The sequence below is a fragment of the Littorina saxatilis genome, linkage group LG2, assembly GCF_037325665.1.
Source record: "Littorina saxatilis isolate snail1 linkage group LG2, US_GU_Lsax_2.0, whole genome shotgun sequence".
Classification (NCBI taxonomy): domain Eukaryota; kingdom Metazoa; phylum Mollusca; class Gastropoda; order Littorinimorpha; family Littorinidae; genus Littorina; species Littorina saxatilis.
The window spans coordinates 93548553-93573403 of NC_090246.1; the positions used below are offsets into that span (position 1 = coordinate 93548553).

The 24851-nt window shown below is 48.6% G+C and overlaps 1 protein-coding gene across 1 annotated transcript in view; it reads left to right on the plus strand.

Moving 5' to 3' along the window:
- Positions 1-79: 79 nt before the first annotated feature.
- The window catches only part of LOC138954914 (polycystin-1-like), a 71961-nt gene continuing 47189 nt past the window's right edge, over positions 80-24851 (plus strand). The window contains exons 1-13 of the mRNA XM_070326666.1: positions 80-269; positions 711-839; positions 2761-7931; positions 8478-8609; positions 9464-9671; positions 10811-11225; positions 11738-12035; positions 12627-13163; positions 13827-14353; positions 17061-17316; positions 17989-18184; positions 20000-20145; positions 20976-21138. Coding sequence (XP_070182767.1) covers positions 80-269; positions 711-839; positions 2761-7931; positions 8478-8609; positions 9464-9671; positions 10811-11225; positions 11738-12035; positions 12627-13163; positions 13827-14353; positions 17061-17316; positions 17989-18184; positions 20000-20145; positions 20976-21138 — 8368 coding nt within the window. The remainder of the gene's footprint in view (positions 270-710; positions 840-2760; positions 7932-8477; positions 8610-9463; positions 9672-10810; positions 11226-11737; positions 12036-12626; positions 13164-13826; positions 14354-17060; positions 17317-17988; positions 18185-19999; positions 20146-20975; positions 21139-24851) is intronic.

Consider the following 24851-nt stretch of genomic DNA (forward strand, 5'->3'; position numbering starts at 1 on the left):
GATTAAGACCTCGCACAACTGAAGCTTCAGAGATGATGAAGGCCTGAACAAACAGGACTAAATATTAACTGTTTCAGAGATGCCCTTCATGTGTACTCAATGCAGAACCAAGTTCACACTGAAATATCTGTGTTTTGCAGACGTGGTGAACTCGGACCTTCACGTGGCGGGCACAGCTGACCTGCAGAACAATGGGAGCAGTTTTCAGACACTGACAGAGTACAGCCAGACCCTCCCACAACTAGCTGGTCAAACTGTGGTCATGCCAGGTTAGTCCCCTGAAAACATCTCGAGTTGGTCTCAGGGGAAATTGGATGGTAAAAAGTTGAACAGTTTTGGTCACACATGGCCAGTTCTACTCAGTGAAGCTCAGCACTGTGGAAAAAGCAGGGGTGGCACTGACTTTGACAAACCTGAAAAATGCAATGTTTACACAAATGAGTGCAACAAGCAAGACTCCTGAAGAAGAAAAAGAAAACAACAGCGATTCATTTTAAAAACGTACCCTTTTTTGAGAGAGGTTAATCTTTTAATCAGAAGCAGTCCACCACAATGGCCTGATTAGAGTTCAACAAATGTCAGCAGAGTTATGTTACCTTATTTGTTATTGAGTCAATACTTTTTTTCATGAGAGTAGCTTATCTTCCATTATTTACTCACACAAAAGGGCCTTTTTCCCAGTTTTACCTCTGCATGGTGTCTATGTGCAGGTGTGTGGTTTGCCAAGGCTGGTCAGCTGTTAGAGGTCAACATGCACGTGGAGCCCCAGTCTTCCAACAACATTGTGGCTGTGCAGGTGTTGAGGCCTACCTGTCATGGCAGGAATGCAATCAGGCCAGGTAGAATCAAGCTCTACTCTATTCTTTACCTCTGTCTTTCTTACTGTCAGACTTTTCTGTCATGTCACGTCTGGTCTTGTCATGTTGTATCGTGTCTTGTCTTACCTTGTCTAGTTCTGTCCTGTCCTGACCTGGACTTTCATGTCCTGTCCTCGTCTCGTCTCGTCTCGTCTCGTCTCGTCTCGTCTCGTCTCCTCGTCTTGCTTTGTCTTGTCTTGCCTCCTTTGCTCATCTCGTCTCGTCTCGTCTCGTCTCGTCTCGTCTCGTCTCGTCTCCTCGTCTTGCTTTGTCTTGTCTTGCCTCCTTCGCTCATCTCGTCTCGTCTCAGCTCGCCTCGCCTTGTCTGTCTGCCTGTCTTTTTCTTTTTTTTGTGTTCTCTCTCTTTCTTTCTTCTTTCTTTTTTTGTTTCTTTTGTAGAAAGTGCATCTATATATATATACGACTAGTGTCTGTGTGTCTGTCTGTGTGTCTGTGTGTCTGTGCGCGATGCACGGCCAAAGTTCTCGATGGATCTGCTTCAAATTTGGTGGGCATATTCAAGTAGACCCGGGACACGACACAACCTGGTCGATATTTCAACACGTGCTCTCAGCGCGCAGCGCGGAACCGATTTTGGTTCCACCTCAGCTATTTTGGTTCCACCTCAGCTTACCCGGGCCCCCATACCGACACACCATAGCCGCTACACCACATCACAACGCCAAAGTTCTCGGTGGATCTTTTTCAAATTTGGACACCGTATTCAGCTACACCCCGGACACAATATCATCGATGAGATATTTCAACACGTGCTCTCAGCGCGCAGCGCTGAACTCATTTTCGTTTTTGTGTTCATTTCACCATTATAAGTAACTCTTCCTTATCTTCTCCAGTGTTTGGCGTTTATCTCCCTTCCTTCGTGTGGCTTTCCCGTTCAGTTGTAAGTTACTATTATTTTTAGAATGTCACTGCGCTGTCCACTGCGCTGTCCACAACGCTTCCCTTGCACCCGTAAGTTGTTCTTACTGTCAAAGTGAAAAGGTCGAATCAATTTATAGCCACGCGAAAAATACACTCTCACCTATCTCTATATATTTATAGATACAGATATGCATATATATATACGGCTTCTCTGTGTGTGTGTGTGTTTGTGTGTGTGTGTGGGCAAAAACCTATGTATTATAGAGTTCTGTTTGTGATGGGGTCTAGCGGCTTTTGTCTGTCTGTCTGTATGTTCTGGCATGTGAGAAGCCACAGCAGATGATATAGGGCTAAGAAATAAGCTCAAAAATTCTCAATCCCGTTTGACAGGACTTCGCCTTTCAAAGGTGATTGTGGTGAACCGCCACGCTGTCTGTCTCTGTCGCGCCGTTCACCCCAAATTCCCGTTTCTGAGGTACTATTTTTAGAATGTCACTGCGCTGTCCAGAACGCTTCCCTTGCACCCGTAAGTTGTTCTTACTGTCAAAGTGAAAAGGTCGAATCAATTTATAGCCACGCAAAAAATACACTCTCACCTATCTCTATATATTTATAGATATAGATATACATATATATATATACGGCTTCTCTGTGTGTGTGTTTGTGTGTGTGTGTGTGGGAAAAAACCTGTTGATTGTAGAGTTCTGTTTGTGATGGGGTCTAGCGGCTTTCGTCTGTCTGTATGTTCTGGCATTTGAGAAGCCACAACAGATAATATAGGGCTAAGAAATAAGCTCTAAAATGCTCAATCCCGTTTGACAGGACTTCGCTTGCAGAGGTGATTGTGATGAACCGCCACGCTGTCTGTCTCTGTCTCGCGATTCACCCCGGCGAAGCCGGGTATTCCTCTAGTTTATAATATATTCATGGTTAAATGCGCAGGCATTATAAAACTAAATCCTTTCTGTCATTACTGTTTGAACCTCTTTCATTTTCTTGATAAAGAATTATCTTACCTCAGGTTGTGACCAGAACATGTTTATCAAGTGCGGCACTCAGAACCAAGCTTCCAATTGCACCACCCCGTCCTGCCCTTCTGCTACATACGTCTGTCCTCTCACGCTAGACTGCATCCAGTCTTCCACGCCCTGCAGCTGTGCGGCCTCCGCATCCCCCAACGCTAACTGCACCAACTCGGCTCCAGACTCTGATGTGACTTACACCCTGGTCAAACAGGCTGTCTATGAGATACCTTCCTCGGGCGGCTCTTTTACTGCTGAAATCAGAGATGGGATCGCTGTGGAGGCGTACGATCTCCTGGCTTTTCAGAGCTCTAGTTCCAGCCTGGGGCTGTGTCACACAGACTCTACCTCCCAGTGGCGACAAGTAGCCTTCCTCAGCAGCAGCCACAGCTGGGCAAGCACGAGTCAAACCATGACCTTGTCTTCATTTGTGAAACAAGAGAACTATGTGTGCCTTGTCAGTGCCGTGTATGAAAATCCTCAGACCGTTTCTCTACCGAACAACCTAGCCTACATGCCAACCCCAGGGACGTACACTTTCAAGGCGGAAGTGACGGGCTCGCTGACTGCGTCCCAGTCCTGCAGTGTAGAAGCTGTTCAAGAGGTGGGGGACTTGACCTGGCTGCATCCCACCCTCAGCCACCAGCCGACTGCAGTGTACGTGGAAGTAGGAATGAGGCAGGAGTTTGTGGTGGATGTGACCAGCGGGTCCGACCTTCAGGTGGTCTGGGAGCTGGACTCTGGCACACCAAGCGCAGGAATAGTAGCAGCAAAGTGTCCCAGTAGTGTGCCGTCTCACATTGGTCAGTGCAGAGAGCCCTCCAGCCAGCTACCGTACCCGTTCCTCATCTTCGAGGACACCTTCTCTTCCACCAGCCCAGTGACTTTGACTCTCAACGTGTCCAACTCTCTTGGATGGAAGAACATGACTGTTTCGGTGTACGGGGTGGAACCCATCCAAAACTTGGTGCTGAATCACTCAAGTTGCTCAGGGAATGGAGCGTGCAGCCCTCTGGTGGAGGTAGGGGTCGTTCAGAAATTCTTCACCAGTACGACCGGTGGCACCGTAGGTCAGTACGAGTTCTGGGAAAACGGAACAGTTGTCGAGACTCAGCCGTCACCAGTCCTGACTCGAAACTTCTCAGCACCTGGGCTGTACGTGATGAAAGTCAGAGCCTCCAACAGCCTGGAATCCCTGAACGCTTCGCTTCGGGTGAACGCCAAAGTCAGGGCCGGGGCGACTCCGCTTGTTTTGACCCCATCCAGCCCAGTCAGTGTTGAAGTGGGCAAGAACGCCACATTTGCTGTGATTGCCACCATTGCTCCAGATTTCTTCGTCAGCAACAATGCCACGTTGCAAGCGAAAACTGTTGTTGCTAAAAACGCTGAGCTGACCATTACCTGGGACTACGGAGATGGTCAGACAAATTCCACCGCTGGTCAGGTGACCAGCGACTTCTTCAGCGCTGACAAGGTCCACGCCTACCTGGTGACTGGGTCGTACACCTTGCTGATCACTGTAGGAGATGCGTTCGGCGTGAAGGTGAACATGACAGCAACAATCAACGTCTTGTCCCCCGTCCCTGGCCTTGATGTATCAACATCAACTGGAATCGTTGCAGCTGGAAACGGTTCTTCTGTCACCGCTGTTGTTCAACCGCACACCTCCAACCTGGGCTACTTGAATTACACCTTCAATTTCAACGATGGCTCAGCAGCACACGTATTCATGTCGACAATGACATCTGAGTCTTTATACCATGTGTTCACTACAAACGGGACCTACAGTGTCAGTGTGAGCGTGAAAAATGAGGTCAGCACCGCGACCGGCTCCACCACTGTCGTTGTCCAAGTGTGCCCAGCAAAGGTGAAGCTGTCGTACGACGGACCAAAAAATCTGTCTGAGCAACTCGAGTTTACGGCAGATGCAAAAGACGGCTCTGACTTACACTACTCCTTCAACTTTGGCGATGGATCTTCTCTGCTAAATCAGTCCTCTGCAGTTGTGCAGCACACTTATAATAACTCCGGCACCTACAACGTCACTATTGTTGCTAGCAATGATGTGTGCGACGTTTATGACCACGAGTCCGCCATCGCCATGGATTCCACTACTTTGGTGGTGAGGAGGATTAACCACAACTGCTTTGCGCCCCTCAGTACAAACACAACGTTCACTGTGGATGTGGTCACTTTGGACATGCAGAAAGTGGTCCTGGCCTGGAAATCGGGTGTAATCAACCAGACTTTTCGGGCGACCAAAAAAGCCAATTTCTCTTTTATAACTGTGGGGAACCACACTGTGTCCGTGACTCTGACTCTAGACAATGGCGTCTCAAAGAGTGCCAGCACCAACATCTCTGTGCAGGAGGAAGTGAGCAACGTTACCATGACAGCGCATAACCTGGTGAGTTACAGGGAGAACCTGCCGGCCGAGGAAACATTCAGCGCCAAGGCTCTGTTGGGCACAGACGTCACCTTTGATTGGTACAACAACAGCGTCTGGATGGCTCAGGGCTCCAACGTCTCCCTGACCATGGACACGGCCGGTGTATTCAACATCTCTGTCATGGCGCAGAATGAAGTGAGCCAGGTGGGAGATTGGCAGCTGTTAACGGTGCAGCATGCAGTGGAGAACGTGGTCATCACCTGCCGCACCTGCACCGACAACAAGTACATGGCCAAGGGCACGGAGGCCTCGTTTCAGTGCAGCTTTCTAGGCACCAACGCCAGCTTCTGGTGGAGGACCGGCGTCACCACCACATTCAACGGATCTAACCTGAGGCATACCTACTTCTCTTCCCAGGCCTACACTGTGGAGGTGTCGGTCTTCAACCTGGTCAGCAGGATGAACGCCACGCTGGATCTCCTGGTGGAAGAAAAGATCAGCAGCCTGAACGTCACTGCGGACAACTCCGTCACCAGTGAGGGGGCTTCTGTCCAGCTGACCGTCTTCCACACTGAAGGCATGAACGTGGAGTACAGCTGGCAGTGCGACTCACAGGCGGCTCAAGCAACGAGCGTCAACACCACGGCGGTGATCTTCCCCACGCAGGGGCTGTACAGCTGCAACGTGACGGCCACCAACAACGTGTCGTTCCAGCAGGTCAGCATCAGCATCAAGGTCCTCCAGACCATCAGCAGCCTGGGCGTCAAGGACCTGGCTCCCAACACCACCCTGTACGTGCCGGTCGGCAAGACCCCCAGCGTGGAGGTCGACTGCAACACATATTTTGAGGTCAACTTCACCTGGAACATCATGGAAGATGGGGCTGTCATCTTCTTTACAAACGGCACCACCCTGTCCTACGTCTTTAAAGCAGTGGATGACTATGAGCTGCGGTTAGAGGCTGTGAACGCTGTCAGCCAGAAGACTGTCATCGTGCAGGTGAAGGCTTTAGAAGAGATCACAAATCTGCGACTGAGTTCCAACACCACAGCTATGACAGTAGGAGCAGGCGTAGAACTATCAGCTGACATTGACAATGGCACAAACCCATCATATCGGTGGTCTCTCAACAACATGAGTTGGACAATTGTCGCCAATCAATCCAATTTTTCACACGCCTTAACCTCTGCAGGTACGTACATTGTGGAGGTCACAGTATCAAATCAGCTGAGTGCTCAGACCGCCAACGTTACCATTTTGGTTCAGTACCCTGTCCAGAACATCCAGTTCACAACCTCACTGGACTTTCAGCATCCTTATGTCAGTCAAAACGAGCGAATAACGTTTTGTGCCAACGTGTCTCAAGGTTCGGATCCTAAGTTCAAATGGACAGTAGAATCTCCATCTCGCAGCGTAGTCAACTACACCGATGACTCTCTGCCGCAGAGTTTTGCTGAGACAGGAAAGTACAGCATTCAGCTGGTGGTGTCTAACACTGTCAGTGACATCAATCGCAATATCACTGTCTACGTGGAGAAAGCCATCAATAGCCTCAACCTGACTGTGAAACCCAACACGGCTGTGGCTACTGGAACAACTGTGCGTTTGTGGGCAGAACACAACAAAGATTCCACACCAGTCACGTATACCTGGACAGTAGAAGGACATAATTATTCAACAGAGGCCTTGAAACATACATTCCAAAGTGCTGGTTTCTACATCCTCAAGTTGGCTGCTGAGAACAACATCAGCAGAATAGAGGTGAACAAGACGGTGCAGGTAGAAGACCCACCGACAGCACTTCGGATGGCCGACTGCAACATGACTCGAAGAGCTGGTTTGACAACCCTTTCAGCCACAGCTCAGGGAACCAGCGTCTCTTTTTCCTGGACTGTGCAGCTTTCCTCAGGGAACATCACAACGATGGGTTCCAGCCTGACGATGAAGTTCCCTGCAGGGGGGAGCTACCCTGTCCACCTGCTGGCACGGAACAACGTAAACAACGACTCACTCACCTGCATGCTGAAGGTTCAAAACGATATCGCAAATGTTTCCGTACAGATTACAGACCCAACTGTTGATTACATTTTCACCAACCAGAACGTGACCTTCCTTGCGACAGGAAGTTACCTGAACGACGCTGAATACACTTGGAACTTTAGTGGTCTGCCCACGGGAGTGTCCAGTTCTCCCTCATACATAGCCTCTTTCGCCACCGCCCAGCAAATTACGCTGACGGTTTTGGTGAAGAACGATATCAGCAAGATGCAGGCCTCTGTCACCTTCACGGTGCAGGATCTCCAGTGCAACCTGCCTGTGGTCACGCCCGTGGGGAGCAGCTCACGCTCCATCCTGCGCTCAAAGTCTTTGCAGTTTGACGTCTACATTAACAACAGAGGCTGCACCCAGTACCTGGCTGTCCACACCTGGAAGATCTACGACGTGGCTGACTGCACGCGCACGCTCCCCTCCACCCCTCTCAGCCTCACCTCTGTGGAGATGAACAAGCCTACGTTGAATCTGCCGGCGGGTCGTCTCCCGGCCACGATTTCTAACTTCTGTGTGCATTACACTATGGGCTACCAGAGAACGCCAGTGGCAGAGGAGGTGTTCTACAACTTGACGGCCCTCGCCAGCCCCTTAGTGGCTGTGATCAGCGGAGGGAGTTGGCGCCAGGTGGACGGGCGGAGAGAGGTGTGCATGGAGGGGGGCCTGTCTTACAACCCTGACAGCCCTAAAAGCGGGGCGGCCGGCATGGTCTTTGACTGGATGTGTCACACGGTGCGTACTTGTCAGTTTGTAGTCTCTGATACAATTGAACCCCCCTTTTAAGACTCCCCCCCCCCCCCACTTTAAGACCTTACTTTCTCAGATTAAAAGAGAGGCAGTCTTCTATTGGGTAGAGGTGGGGGGTGTTGAGGGAGAGAGTCATTTATTGGGTAGAGGTGGGGGGTCTTGAGGGAGACAGTCTTCTATTGGAGGGAGCGGGGAAGGTTGGGATTCCACTGTAATGGGACATGACAAAGGGGGGGCATTTGCTTTTCTTATGTTTGTTTTTTTGTTATGTTTGAGTACAGTGCTACCTGCGATGTGAGGTACCAACAATCAAAGGACACCTCTTGTTGTCCCTTTGTCTATTATCTTGCCTAAAATATACCTGTCATAACAGGCCACCTGCAATGTAAGGACACTTTTTTCTGGTCCCAAGGATGTATTTTTTTGACAGGAAGTGGCAGAAAAGTGTGACCTACCCGTCAAACATTTCAATACTCTTTCCCCCTGGCGATAAAAAATAATAACCAACCAACATTTTTTTCGCCTGTGCAGGTGGATGGCAGCTGTTTCGACCCGGTGACCAACTATAGCAGCACGCTGTGCAAGTTATTGTCCGAGGGCACCTACAACATCACACAGACTGTTTATCTCGCTGGACATGCAGGCCACTCTACCAACCAAACCGTGAGACTGACTTCATGATTTGTATAACCTCGCAGGCTTCTAAACCTATTTGGGACATTAAACTGGTTTTATGCTTACATGCTTTGAAAGCAGCGTATGGCTGCCTAAATGGACGGGTAAAAACGGTCATGCACGTAAATACCCACTCAGCCCATGAATAAAGAAGACGAATATGTTATCAAAATTACTGAGTTGGTAAAATATTCTTTTTATGAACTCATACCCTGTGTCGTCCCTCTTTCTTAGTGATATTTAATATTGCGAATTACTTATGTCTGAAGATTAGTGTATGGTAGTCAATTTAGACTTGCATCTCCAAAGATCAGGTTGTTGTTATGGTAGTAAATTTAGACTTGCAATTCCAAACATCAGGTTATTATTTGTTCAGAGTGTTGTTGTTGAACATGCCATTCAGTTTCACATTATCTTTCATGAGGAAGAAGAATGGATTTCCTGTAAATAAAAAAATATTAAACAAATAAAAATAATAAAATCATAAGGTATCTTGTCATGGTGTATCCTCTTGGCAAGTTTAGCTGTTCTTATGTTGACATCCTTCTTCATGCACAACGATTTGATTTCCTGGAGATATGGTGGGTTTTTTTTAAAGAAAACTCAGTAACAATAGCAGCTGCTCTTTGTAACAAGGTTTGTTGTCATGGTGTATCCTTTTGGCAAGTTTTGCTGTCCTCATGATGACATTCTTCTTTTTCGAGATGTACACCCTAGCCTCGTGTTCATGTTCTTCACGATGAATATCATTTCTGCTTCTCTTCTTGTTGTACATTGCCGTGAGCTCTTGCAAGAAGGGGCGATTGATACGTGCTTATTATTTTATTATTATTTATTCTCAGCTGGAGGTGTGGAGGAAGAAGTCGGTGCTGTCAGTGGGCACAGAGTGTGTGTCGTGCCAGGCGTCAAACAGCTACCTTGTCAGCTCTAGCCAGCACACAGTGCTGTCGGCTCACTGCACTGGGTGTACTGCCCCTGTCACCTACTCCTGGGGGGTCACAGAGGACTCTGGTACCTCAGTGGTTCTTGGCACTGCTGATACTTCCACAGGTGAGTTAGGATGGGTTTTTTTCTCCATCATGTGCTCTTTGTGTTAGTTTTAGTGTGTGTGTGTGTGTGTGTGTGTGTGTGTGTGTGTGTGTGTGTGTGTGTGTGTGTGTGCGTATGTGTTTATGTGTAAAGGAAGACAGGTTGGTTCCAGCTTGATTGTATATATACGAGTACAGTGGAACCCCCCTTTTAATACCTTAAAATATCTGAGAGAATCAACCGGCACGGTTGGCCTAGTGGTAAGGCGTCCGCCCCGTGATCGGGAGGTCGTGGGTTCGAACCCCGGCCGGGTCATACCTAAGACTTTAAAATTGGCAATCTAGTGGCTGCTCTGCCTGGCGTCTGGCATTATGGGGTTAGTGCTAGGACTGGTTGGTCCGGTGTCAGAATAATGTGACTGGGTGAGACATGAAGCCTGTGCTGCGACTTCTGTCTTGTGTGTGGCGCACGTTAAATGTCAAAGCAGCACCGCCCTGATATGGCCCTTCGTGGTCGGCTGGGCGTTAAGCAAACAAACAAACAAACAAACAAACTGAGAGAATCAGGTCTTAAAAGGGAGGTTTATTTGCAGAGGTTTCAAACAAAAAGTCAGAGAAAACAATCTTAAAAGGGAGGGAGTCATAAATGGGGGAGGGGGGGGGGGGGGGGGTTGGGAGGGGTCAGGGGTCTTACAAGGTGGGTTCCCCTGTATTTCCACATGTCAACCTGTGTCTCACTTGCATGAATCTTGGAGCTAATCTAACCAGGACTGTTAAGCAGAAAATAAGACAGTTTCAAACCTTTTCTAAGATTGTTCATCTTTTTTTCTTTCTTTTGCCAGGTGCGTACGCATAAAGGCATACTATATGGATGCTTCTTTCTTTTATGTTTACTCGGCAGTTATTACTTTAACATGTTTTGGATGCACTATATCACTGTTAAGTCTTCTCCTAAAGTTTGATTTTCAGTTTGCTGCTTAAAGCCCATCCTTAATTGAGCCCGAAGACGACTTCACAAAGTCTTTTTTACCAATAACTCAGTGCTAAAGCTTTGTACGGCCAGCTTCGTGTAGTCGACTTCGCCCAATTAAGAATGGGCTTAATTAACAGCATCTCCATTGTCAGTGTGCGCAGCTAACAATTCCTCCATCTTCTTGGCAGGCACCACGGCCGCCAACCTAGTAGTACTTCGTAGCAGGGCACTCAAGGACGGTCACTCCTACACCTTCACAATAAACGCCACAGACAGCAACAACGTACGGGGCAGAGCCATGGTAATCCTAGAACCCAACTTGCCCCCTAGAGGCGGGAACTGCACAGTCTCACCGGACAACATCACCGTTCTTGAAGACCTAGTAACCGTCAGCTGCAGTGGCTGGACGGACCCAGACGGTGATGCTGAGCTGCTGTACGAGATCAAGGCGGTGAACGGTGACCAGAGCTACCTGTTGTACTACGGAATGAGGAACAGGCAGTCAGTGTATCTAGCCCCTTGGCCGGGATTGAGGAACAGTGCTCCCCTGCTTGTGGTGTCGGTTTTGGATGAGTACGGTGCACGCGAGGAGGCTTGTAGAAAGTGAGTTTGGGGCTGTTTTTCATAGATTTTATTGATTGTTTGATTGATGGATGGATTGATAAATTGACAGATTGAAGTCCCCCCAAAGCGATATATGGCTGCCTAAATGGCGGGGTAAAGATGGCCATTCATGTAAAAACCCACTCGTGCAAAACGAGTGCACATGGGAGTTTCAGCCCGTGAACGAAGAACAAGAAGAAGACAGATTGAAATTGCACGCCATCTGACTCGCAGTTTTGTGACCCGGTTTTGTTTTGTTTCCTTCCTTTCGGTTGACTGATTGATCAATTGTGCGCATTTGATAGCCAAGATGACTTTTACCATGTTTTGCATATGATTTTTTAATTGATTTTGTTCATGTTTGATGAATTGATTGACTGTTTTTGCATGCTTTGCCTCACCTACATACACTCTCAATATGACGTACAGACATGAATGCTAATTTAACGTACAATTAACAATGTTCACTTTCCAACATGCTTACATCAAGTGTTATCCCTCTCTTCCTTCAGATACATTTCCTTCAAGGATGCTGGGATCCCTGTAGCCAACTTGTCCCAGGAGCTTTACCTGGCTGCCAACATGACCTTGACCTCCCTCATGCAACAAGGTGACCCTGTGCCTTTGCTGCAGTATGCTTTGGCCTTGACCCAGGTGCTGAACTCTGCGTCCACAGGGTCACTGCAGTCAGAGGACCAGCAGACGCAGGCCTTGGTGAGAACAGCTATCATGGTGTGTGTGTCCAGCATCTCACCTGTGGAGACTCTGCAGCAAGCTCAGCAGATAGCCTACCTACTCAGTCTGCTCACGGTAAGTTTCCCTTTCTTGGCTTCTTAAGGCCGTCCTTAATTGAGCTCAAAGTCAACTTCGCGTAGACTTCGCAAAGTCTTTTTGCAGAAAACTCAGTGGTAAAGCTCCGTGCGCCCAGCTTCGCAAAGTATACTTCGCGTAGTCGACTTCGCCCAGTTAAGGACTGAATTTACCTCCAGGTGATGTGTGCCTTTCAGGTGTTTTTTCTGTTGAACATCGGTATTCTGCAAACTTGTTTGAGATTTTTGTTAAGCGTGTTTTTTTTTTAGTTCAGATTTTATTTTCTGATTTGGTTCTTGTTCACTTTTCATGTTTGTGATTTGTAGTTGTTAATGGTAGGTCAAAGGAGTCTATGTGGTGTTGTGCTCTTATCGTCTTTGACTGCATGTCTGATGCAGTGCAAAATTGGTAGTTCTTTGCTTAATTAATTGCAAGCTGGCTTCTGCCGTTAATTTGTTTGCGACAACTTTATCTGATGCAGTGCAAAAGTGGCAGTTCTTTGTTTTTGATTGCAAGCTGGCTTCTGCCATTTGTCAGCTGTAACAACTTTGCACACTTGTGTATTTCAGCCCTTCTGTTTTCATTTCACAGGAATTCTCCGCAGAGTACCAGACAACCGGAGGCCACACGCTGATGCTCCAGTCCATGCAGAACATAGTGACCGTCCTGAAAGCCAGCGTGCAAGCAGGTCTTGACCGTGAGGACTTTGCCTTCCCCTCCCTCCTCTCCTCCGTCTATCACCTCATGCAGGCCGTCAGCCAGGACTCTTCCACCACGTCCTACTCTAGTACAACTTCCACTTCTTTCGCCGACGCCTTCCCCCAGCTTGTGAGCACGTCCTCCCGTCTCGGCATTGGTGTGCAAACGCTGGACTTTTCTACGACAGCGTTGTCAACGGATCACAAGACCACGGTCGTGTCTGAGGCGTTTACGTTGGCCGAAGATGTGACGAGTGTTGTCCTGGCTTCGTTAGTGCTTGACGAGGAGAAAGTGACGTACCAGATAGGAGGTATGGATGTGGACGGTTCGCGTGTCACCGTAGGGACTGTGGGATCATACCACGAGCAAGGGGGCTGCAGTTTCACTCTGCCCGCTTCTATGTTTCCTGGCTTGAGCAGCTCTGATGAGGTATGTTAGTACAGAGGCACGCATGCATGCACACACACACACACACACACACACACACACACACACACACACACACACACACACACACACACACACACACACACACACACACACACACATACACACACAGAAAACTGCGAGAGCACATTCCTGTCCACACACATTTACATGCAACTTTTCGTCTTTTTTTACTCCAGTATAGATAGCAGCAGTTGTATAAAAACAACTAAAGAATGACAGGCAGTTAAGAAGTGTGCTAAGAAGAAAATTGGGGGTGGGGGGTTATCGTGGCAAGGAAGGAGGAGGAGTGGAGAGAGGGATGCAGGGAAAAGGAGACATGTATAGAATGCAGAAGGGAGAGCGGACAGTAGTATGATAGTGTATGAGACTTGAGAAGGTCAGAATCTTTTATAACATTAATCATTCATTCGTAAAAAATCCAAGAAAATTAGGACTTAGAAGGGATGGAGTCTTAAAATGGAGGTAAATTTACAGGGGTATGATGAGAAAATATGAGAAATCAGTGTCTCAAAAAGGAGGGAGTCTAAATTGAGGGGTGTTAAATTGGGGGGTCTTATAAGGGGGGTGCCACTGTACTCAATCATTCTCTGAACACTTAGATTTATCGCTAACCTGACTCCTCGTTGACTCTTTCACCTGCAGGTGCTGAGGATCTTGATCATGCTGGATGTCAACCCGTACACCTGGGGCTACATTGACCAGCTGGCCATCACCTCCCGCGTCCCCACCCTCTCCTTCAAGTTCGCCAACGGCTCCGACATGTCCATCTCGGACCTCTCCTCCACCATCGACATCCTCATGTTCGACAGCGACAACAACACCTACACTGTCACCAACGCCAGCCTGTTGCAGAATCCGCACTACAATCCTCTGGCCAACGGTCAGTTTGAGAGCTGGACGCTCGATGCGGGACTGTCCAAGAAGCTGGTGGTCAATCCCGTGATGGGGACTTCAGGCGTTTCCGCACTGCACGTTCAGATCAGGGTTGAAGCCTTCCCCAACAGCACTGACTCGGCCAGTGGGATCCTGCCGACAGCAGCCATTAAAGCTTACCTCGGCGCAGGTTTTGAAGCTTCGGAGGAGTCGTACACATCATACAAGAAGATCACCACGGCTCAGATGTGGCGGGGTGTTGACCACAGAGACTACACCTTCTTTGTGTCTGCAGAGTGAGTACAGTTTATGCGTTTTAAATACAGCTAGTTTAGTTATATTTTGAGATACGTAGATGCTGGTATAATACTCGTTCAGTACAAAATTTTGCAAGTACAGTGGAACCTCCCTTTTACGACCTTCAAAAATCTAAGAAAATCAGGTCTTAAAAAGGAGGGAGTCTTAAAATGGGGGTAAATTTACAGAGGTTATGAACAGAAAATGTGAAAAAACAAGGTCTTAACACTTTGTACCTCACCTATGTTGACCAAGTTTTTTTTTTAGCTGAGACCAGCTGTGCTGCAGCAGGTCACTCAGAATTGTATATGTTTTGAAAAATGTCTCAGTGTCTTCATCAAAATCAGCTTCATATTCGATCAGCTCATCTCCTTCGTCACTATCGTAGTTCATAAGAAGCTCAGCAACTTCATCACCTGTAAATGTTCGCTGCATTGCCATTGTGAAAAAAACTTTCCTTTCGAACTCCATAAAACTTTGAACAAAGCAACAGTGTAGCATCTGTGTAGCAACTGTTTATCAACACGCTGGAATGCAGGCGTTAGATCTACGTTACAGGAAGCGGCTGAAGCTAACAGTCTGAGCAGAATGGGAACATATGCCGAATGAGAGCAGATGCAATGTAGTGACCATGTGTGTACGGATATATCCGTACCTGGTCAGATAGAGCCATATGAGTGGGTACGGACCTATCCGTACCTGGGAGACAATGAGTTAAAAGGGAGGAAGTCTTGATTAGGGGGTCTTAAAAAGGGGGGTTCCACTCTGTCCATCAGTCTGGTAGTCCCACTCTATTCATCAGTCTGGTAGTCCCTCTCTATCCATCAGTCTGGTAGTCCCTCTCTATTCATCAGTCTGGTAGTCCCTCTCTATCCATCAGTCTGGTAGTCCCTCTCTATCCATCAGTCTGGTAGTCCCACTCTATTCATCAGTCTGGTAGTCCCTCTCTATCCATCAGTCTGGTAGTCCCTCTCTATCCATCAGTCTGGTAGTCCCACTCTATCCATCAGTCTGGTAGTCCTCTATCCATCAGTCTGGTAGTCCCTCTCTATCCATCAGTCTGGTAGTCCCACTCTATCCATCAGTCTGGTAGTCCCACTCTATCCATCAGTCTGGTAGTCCCTCTCTATCCATCAGTCTGGTAGTCCCTCTCTATCCATCAGTCTGGTAGTCCCTCTCTATCCATCAGTCTGGTAGTCCCTCTCTATCCATCAGTCTGGTAGTCCCTCTCTATCCATCAGTCTGGTAGTCCCTCTCTATCCATCAGTCTGGTAGTCCCTCTCTATCCATCAGTCTGGTAGTCCAACTCTATCCATCAGTCTGGTAGTCCCTCTCTATCCATCAGTCTGGTAGTCCCACTCTATCCATCAGTCTGGTAGTCCCACTCTATCCATCAGTCTGGTAGTCCCACTCTATCCATCAGTCTGGTAGTCCCACTCTATCCATCAGTCTGGTAGTCCCACTCTATCCATCAGTCTGGTAGTCCCACTCTATCCATCAGTCTGGTAGTCCCACTCTATCCATCAGTCTGGTAGTCCCACTCTATCCATCAGTCTGGTAGTCCCACTCTATCCATCAGTCTGGTAGTCCCTCTCTATCCATCAGTCTGGTAGTCCCTCTCTATCCATCAGTCTGGTAGTCCCACTCTATCCATCAGTCTGGTAGTGGTAGTCCCTCTCTATCCATCAGTCTGCCTCTGGTAGTCCCTCTCTATCCATCAGTCTGCCTCTGGTAGTCCCTCTCTATCCATCAGTCTGGTAGTCCCTCTCTATCCATCAGTCTGGTAGTCCCTCTCTATCCATCAGTCTGGTAGTCCCACTCTATCCATCAGTCTGGTAGTCCAACTCTATCCATCAGTCTGGTAGTCCCTCTCTATCCATCAGTCTGGTAGTCCCACTCTATCCATCAGTCTGGTAGTCCCACTCTATCCATCAGTCTGGTAGTCCCTCTCTATCCATCAGTCTGGTAGTCCCTCTCTATCCATCAGTCTGGTAGTCCCTCTCTATCCATCAGTCTGGTAGTCCCACTCTATCCATCAGTCTGGTAGTCCCACTCTATCCATCAGTCTGGTAGTCCCACTCTATCCATCAGTCTGGTAGTCCCACTCTATCCATCAGTCTGCCTCTGGTAGTCCCTCTCTATCCATCAGTCTGGTAGTCCCACTCTATCCATCAGTCTGGTAGTCCCACTCTATCCATCAGTCTGGTAGTCCCACTCTATCCATCAGTCTGGTAGTCCCTCTCTATCCATCAGTCTGGTAGTCCCACTCTATCCATCAGTCTGGTAGTCCCACTCTATCCATCAGTCTGGTAGTCCCACTCTATCCATCAGTCTGGTAGTCCCACTCTATCCATCAGTCTGGTAGTCCCTCTCTATCCATCAGTCTGGTAGTCCCACTCTATCCATCAGTCTGGTAGTCCCTCTGTGCTTTTGAATATGGTGAAACAAACAGAACTTAACCCTTACACTGGTGCAATTCTGTAACACGTTACATAGCCACTGGTGAATTAAGAGAGAGAAAAATAAAGAAAAACGGTCATATAGGTTTTTGTATCCATAGGAGGTAATCGGAACCGACCAAACAGACTGAGCCGTTAGCGCGACATATGTCGTGACAACCAGGTGACAGTATACGTAAAGTAGCGTGACATATGTCGCGACAACCAGCCTAAGGGTTAACACTGCATCTGTCTGATCTATCCACAGAGATTTCCGTGACACAACAGAGTACACCATCACCCTGGTCAACGAGGACACTGACCACGATGTCAACATCACGGCAGCCATGTACCTGTCCAGCTGTCAGTACTACCAGGAAAGCAGCCGCACGTGGTCAGCGGCAGGCTGTTCTGTGTCGGACGAGTCCATTCCCCTGGCCACGCTCTGTCACTGCAACCATCTGACAGCCTTCGGCAGCGGCAGCCTGTTGCCCATATCAAGCATACGATTCTCGGATTTGGCTGTGAGTAGCTGGTTCTTTGTGTGTTTTGTAAGCAGATCACTGTTTTCTCTATCACCCTCGTTAAATAAAAAAAGTGTTATTGTCATTGTGTTTAATGTGTGTTTGAGTGTCCATCTCTAGCATTTGATTCTCTGATTTGGCTGTAAATAGCTGGTTCTTTGTGTGTTGAATGTGTGCTTGAGGTTTTGGCTGTCTCCTGAATTAGCCCTGTGGCAGTGATAGCACATGCTGAAAGAAAAGTTAACATTTTTAAAATTCATTCAGTGTGACGACGAACCTCACACATCGTGTTGCCATATTTTGTAGTTAAAATAAGATCTTTGATGTTCATGGTTTTAATGCCTACTTGAGCACTTCTAGATAAAAGACAAGACGTTTTGACATTTCTGAGCACTCTTGGGGAGAAAATGTTTTTGTCCATTCATTCGTTTATATGTGTCTTTCAATTCCATGATTTTCTGAGAAATCTGGTCATGTAAGAGTTTTGCAGACAAAACAGTGCCTTCGTTGCAAGGATTTTCACGATATAATTATGCTTACATTTTTTTCTCTGGTCCAGAGTTTCTTTTTTCCTGTGAGCCAAGATGTTCTGTTTTTTCCAGGTCCCAACCTCTTGCATTTGTCTTTTAAAGAAAGTGTTTCTGTTATTAAAACGTTTGCTTGCTAACACAGGGACTGGAGCTAGGACTGAACCCAGTGACACTCGTTGCCGTAGGAACCATCCTGCTGATTTACATCATTGGTGTGATCGTTTGTCGTCACCTGGATCGTTGGGATCTGCAGCGCATCTCTGTCGTTCCTCTGTGTGGGCGTGATGGAATATTCAGATATGAAATCACAGTGCTTACCGGCAGGCACGTTGGTGCAGGTGAGTGAACGGTACAGTGGAACCTGTGTTTTAGGAACCTCTATTTCAAGACTCCCTCTACACATTGACCATTTATCCTGGACCGCCAACTAGCTCTCTCTCCGCTCTTTCTCTCTATTACGAGGTAGCGGCCTCTCGCATTTAGGAACCTACGCTTTCATGGCCTTTCAGAAATCAGGGGGATGTCATATCCGGTGTCGATTGTAAACATGGACGAAGTTGCCGAGGTAAGTTCTAAAAATGCTAAAATAAACTCAGCTAAAGTGCATTTGGAACATGTTTTTCGATGAGTTTTGTTAAGTTTAGTTTGGAGTTTTGGAAAATTCAGTTCATTGTCACCTCCCATTGTCACAAATAACTGGAGCGTGCTTTCTTTTCACTATCTTCGAATCGCTGGCCTTTCAAACCGGACGCTAAGCGCCCCTGAAAGTTGAGCGTCGTAACCTCGAAGGGTCACGTGACGAGTTGGCAGTCCAGGCTATTTGGTCTATGCTCTACAATAAGACCTCATTTTTTCTCAGTTGTTGGCTCACGTAAGTGTAGCCTATGCGATCGTAACTTTGTCTGTCTGTGCGTGCGTGTGTGTGCGTGTGTGCGTGCGTGTGTATGTCTGTGGTAGAAATTTTAACATTTCGTCATTTGAAGACGTCACATTATGACGTAAGAGGGTTAGACGTCACGCGAAGGAATTACTGAAAGTCTCGGTCATTGTTATTTTGAGCGGGCCGAGACTAGTTGGCAGTCGTGTCCCTGTAAGTAGGCTACATGCAGACAGACAGATCTAGATCTAGTGTCTCGCTTTCTTGCACAGTGTCACCTATGCTTACTGTGTGTGTGTGTGTGTGTGTGTGTATGTGTGACGGAGTGATTGAGTTTGTGTTACTGTTTGTCGATTTCTTACATGAGCCTTGAAGGCTTCGCCTCTTGTTTTCTTCATAGTGTCACTAAATTTACCTCAATCTTCAAACTCCCTCTCTTTCGGGACCTAAATTTACCCAGATTATTCTAGGTCTGTAAAAAGTTGCCACTGTATTCAAAGGTAACTTTTGTGTCAATCTGAAAAGATAACACATTTTTCAATGCAGTGTATTTACCTGCTTCATAACGATAAGGAGAAATAACTGACAGACAGACAGAGGCCTTTTAATAATATATATGTCTCAGCTTCAAGGAGTATTTGATGAGATGGCAGGCCCCAGTCAGCCTTTTCATTTCTACCCTATTCCCATATTGTGCCGACGATTCTCTTGCAAATACACCAGACGCTCATATTCGTACAAACAAAAAAGATCAAGTTTTGTGTTAAATGCTGGCACAGTAACAAGCTGAATGAATACTGGCACGGTTGGCCCAGTGGTAAGGCGTCCGCCCCGTGATCGGGAAGTCGTGGGTTCGAACCCCGGCCGGGTCATACCTAAGACTTTAAAATTGGCAATCTAGTGGCTGCTCCGCCTGGCGTCTGGCATTATGGGGTTAGTGCTAGGACTGGTTGGTCCGGTGTCAGAATAATGTGACTGGGTGAGACATGAAGTCTGTGCTGCGACTTCTGTCTTGTGTGTGGCGCACGTTATATGTCAAAGCAGCACCGCCCTGATATGGCCCTTCGTGGTCGGCTGGGCGTTAAACAAACAAACAAACAAACAAACAAACAAGCTGAATAGGAATAAAACCAATTCAGAATAAAGGAGTACATTGTTCGCCCGACATAACAACATTTAAGATTGAGGCTCAAATGTCTTTATAAGCAGACGCAGTCCTTCCATCTTGTCTATTGTTCCATCAATAAACTCATGTATGTTTTTGTATCTCCTGTAGGAACCACAGCCCATGTGGGAATGAAGCTGTATGGAGACAACAGCAAGAGCGAACCAAGACACTTAACAAAGAGGTCTGGGTTCCAGCGAAACTCTCGTGACACCTTTCTCATTGCCTCGGACAATGATCTTGGGAATCTGCACAAGGTAAGATAGCAGTCAGTTTGGAGGATCAGAAGCTAGAACAATAGAAGAGAGAAGGTACAGGGGGGAGAACATCTCAGCGTCACAGACACAGTGATAGCTGTAGCACATTTCTTTGGATGGATTCAGAGTTCAGTGTGGTGTGTAGGCGCATGTGTTTTTCTTGATGTGTACATTTGTGTGTGTGTGGTAAGGTATGTCTCTGTTTATTTGTTTGTATCTGTGTTTAATAGCTGAACATCAGAGCTATTTCTTGTTCAGAACGGGTATACTGCTGTATGCATGACTGACTTTAGGAAAAATATCAGGAGACCATAGTCTAAGAATTAATATCTTTCAGCAGAAAATGATTTAATATCAATCAATGCTTCAGTGGAGTTCACTGATACACTATTCACGATGTAATGTTCACACAAGTGTTGACCTTTCACGATATAATGTTCACACAAGTGTTTACCTTTCACGGTATAATGTTCACACAAAAGTTTACCTTTCACGATATAACGTTCACACAAGAGTTTACCTTTCACAATAAAATGTTAACACAAGAGTTTACCTTTCACGATATAATGTTCACACAAGTGTTTACCTTTCACGATATTACATTCACACAAGTGTTTACCTTTCACAATATAATGTTCACACAAGTCTTTACCTTTCGCAATATAATGTTCACACAAATGTTTACCTTTCGCAATATAATGTTCACACAAATGTTTACCTTTCGCAATATAATGTTCACACAAATGTTTACCTTTCACGATATAACATTCACACAACTTTTAAATTTCATGATATAATATTCACACAAGTGTTTACCTACCTGTCTCCAGATGAAGATCTGGCATGACAACACAGGCTCCTCCCCTTGCTGGTACCTGACACAAGTCCAGGTGCACGACCTGCAGTCAGGCCAGCGCTACATATTCCCTGCCAACAGCTGGCTGTCACTGGAGGTGGAGGAGGGGGTGCTGCACAAAGAGTTGTATGTGGCGGGTAGGTGGATACGTTTCTTTTGGGTTACAGTGGAACCCCCCTTTTAAGACCCTGTTTTTTTAGACTTTCTGTTCATAACCTCTGTAAATTTACCCCCATTTTAAGACTCCCTCCTTTTTAAGACCTGATTTTCTCAGATTTTAGAGGTCGTAAAAGAGGGGTTCCACTGTACTTACTTACTGCCCGTTATGCCGGTTGGCATGTATAGGGCAGCATTCGTTTGGGTTGCTTTGACCCATCTCATGTCCGTACTCATGGCCGTCTGTCTTTTTTCAGTCATATTGGTAGAGAAATTCAAGTTTTATGCCCTCACGCCAAAGCCATTTGGGGCATGGGGATTTTACCCCGACTTTAGATGAGATACACAAGTGTATGCGTATCAGTGCAGGGTATCAGCCATCTGCACTAATAGTAGAATGACCAAGGTCTTTTACGTGCCACTGTGGTGACACGGGGGTGGGACATGGATACCGTCAATATAACACTTACCTCGACAGTACTATTCTTGCACATTATCTATTATAGGCCGAAAAAATTGGACAAAACGCTGCGTGGGTACAATTATCTCCCATAACCATGCGCCACCGTGGATCCCAAGCACTGTCCGAGTGCTTCCCCCTTACAGGATGTAGGTGGCGCGTCCTCTTTCTTTTTTCGCGCGTGACAGTAGGCTGTGTTTCTGCTGCGCTCCCGGATTATTTTGGATTCTAGAGTCTTCTTTTCTGTGTGGATTACCACCTGTTGGATTTTTGTGTGTTTTTCCACTTCTGGCTTGAGGCTACGTTGTTTTTCTTCCAACTTGTGCCTCCGTTGTTGTGTGGCGGACTCGGCGTGCCTACCGTCCTACTTCGTGGTGACCGGTCGTCTGCTTCTCGTTTCGCCTCATTCACTTGAGTATTGACCTAATTTTCTTTGAATTTTGTTAATTCTCTATTTTTTAAGGGTACGTACAGGGCGAGGTAGGATGTCTCGTCTTGTTTTGGGCTCTGGTTCTACGGAACCAGAGTCTGCCGGGGGCAACCCTTCTCCGGGCGCACAGCGTCATGTTTTGCGCACGGACAGGGGGACCTTTCGGCGCTCCGACTCTCCCTCCCCAAACGCTTTGCGTTTGCGGCGAGGGAGGGCGGAGAAAGCCTGTTTGAGCAAGCTCAATGCGAGCTTGCTCAAACAGGCTGGGCTTGAACCTGGGACTTCGGGCGGGGCTGCGCCGTCGAAGGTTCGGGGAAGGTCGAGGGGAAAGAAAAAGCGTCTTTCTCCTTCTCCTTCCGTGGAACACGCTTCCCCCCCTTCGACGCCGTTGTCCGGCCCTCAGTCTCAGGCTTCAGCTCCTCCCGGTTTCAAGCCAGGGGGGAAGGTTTCCTTCTCCTCCCTGGCTCGAATCCGGGGGCGGGTCGATTCCCAACCCTCTTTGGGGGTTGGTGAATCTGATCTAGGGGCTACGGGAGAGACTCAGGTTTCGACTTCTTTCTTTTCCGGTGCCTCTCCTGTGCCCTCCTCGGTTTCCACCGCTGTGGAAGCCAGGAGGGACACGGGTCCTCCTCTGAACTCCCTCGCTGGGTCGTCTACTGCTGTTTCGACAGTAGTCTCGGACTCATGGGGGGGGAGATCGGAGGAGATGACGGGGTCTATGAATTCCCTCCCCGCTGGGGTTGGGATGCGAATTGACCCCGTTCAGGGCGGTCCTGTGGGGGCAGGGGTTTCAGGCTTCGTGCCTACGACCACTGCTACTACGGTTCCCTCTGACGTCCGTGTGACTGGTGGCTGTCCCTCTATGAAACGCTCCGGCCGACTAGTTACTGGACGTGGAGGTGTTCGACAGAACGTGGTACTTCTGTCGAATGGTCAGGGCGACGGGAACATTGTTTCTGTTGCTCAGACCGACACCTCCGACCGGACCGTCTTGACCCCACGCCATTCCTTAGCGTCTGGTGTTCGGGTGACGGATGGTCCGGACCAAGGGTCCGGAACGGTCCAGGCTCACGGGTCGGGATCGAACCGGACCCACGGGTCCCGACTGGACTTGACCTCCGGGTTTGGTCCGGACGGGACCCATGGTACGGGACCGTACCGGACCTTAGGGTCCGGTGCGGGACAGTACCTCTGGCCCGTGCCGGACCCCCGGACCTACGGGTCCGGATGGTACGGTACGGGACCAGTGGTCCGGTCGGGACCGGACCACCCGACCACCTCTGTTGGTCCGGGTGGTCTGGCACCGAACCGGAAAAAACCGGACCACCGGACCTACGGGTCCGGATGGTACGGTACGGGACCAGTGGTCCGGTCGGGACCGGACCACCCGACCACCTCTGTTGGTCCGGGTGGTCTGGCACCGAACCGGAACACACCGGACCACCGGACCTACGGGTCCGGATGGTACGGTGTTTCCACGTCCGGACCGAACCACCCGAACACTTTTGTGGGTACGGATGGTTCTGTGCCGAACGGGACCTCCGGATGGTACGGGACCGGACCGGACCACCGGACCGGACCGGACCACCGGAACACCGGACCACCCGACCGGACCGGATCGGCACCCCCGACCGGACCGGACCATTTCTTTTCTGATCAGACCCGATGGGTCCCTGTTCAGTCTATAAATGGCGGGGGTTCGTTGGCTGGACTGACCCAACAGTCGCAGGGTTTTTGTTGTTCTCTCCCTTCGGCTGCTGGAGACGTTTCGTCTTTGGGGCAGGGGTCTTCGCGGCCTCTTGCTTCAGTGGGCGTTTCGTCACAGCCTACTTCATCACTTTCGGCTCCTCCCCCTCAAGCTTCCTACACTCCTGCTGTTGAGGAGTTGTCGGGAAGTGAAGAGGAGAGTGAGTCAGAGGACGATGGGGAGGAGGATCAGGGTCGCCCTGAGGTTAACACTGATCCTCTACCCTTGCCGGTTTCTGATGGAACTTCCGAAGCTATGCTTCGTACTTTCCAACAGTACATGACAGACATCACGCGGCGTCTTGACGCCACGGATGCCTCTCTTAAGCGTCTGTCGTCTAGTGTTCCCAACCCTTCGGTTGACACACAGGACGTGGAGTCTGAGGACGAGAGGCAGGAGGCTCTCCCTCGCACAGCTAGAAGGACGTTTGAACAGTTTCAGGACGTCCTTCCCTCCGACGCCCTCTCGTCCTTGGAGTCCGCTTCGGCCCGGGCGCGGGAGGCACACGCCGCGTCTGCCGGCGGCTCGTTTTATGAACGATCCGGCCGCCAGCAATTCGCGTTCCACCCTAGTCTTAGTGCCACGGTGGAAGCGGCAGCACATCGCCTGAGGAGTACAGATTCACGTGCGAACGCGACCTATGTTCCTCGGGAGGACGCGGATTCAGTGCCGTGCTTTCCTTCGGGAGGCGCACCTCCACTGTTTCCTCGTGTCCAATCTGTTTCGTCCCTCCCTTTTCCCTTTGACTCTCGAACTCTCCCTTTCCAGACTTCGAGTGTTCAGGGTGGGGCTGACGGTGATGTGTTCGTTGGGGAGGTGCCTTCGGTCAAGAAGGTGGAACTGAGCTCTGCTTCGTTCCACAATCTTGAGGCCACCGTTTCTTCCATTGTCGAGGCCCAATCACAGGCCTTGACATGGATGAGCACGCTGTCCACACTGTTGGACCCTCCCGATCGGGCAGAGTCCGATTCCACTCGGGTCCTTGACACGGTTCGAGTGGATCGGGCTTTGCATGCCGTGCGATCGTGCGTGACGACTGCGGCAGAATTGGCCATTG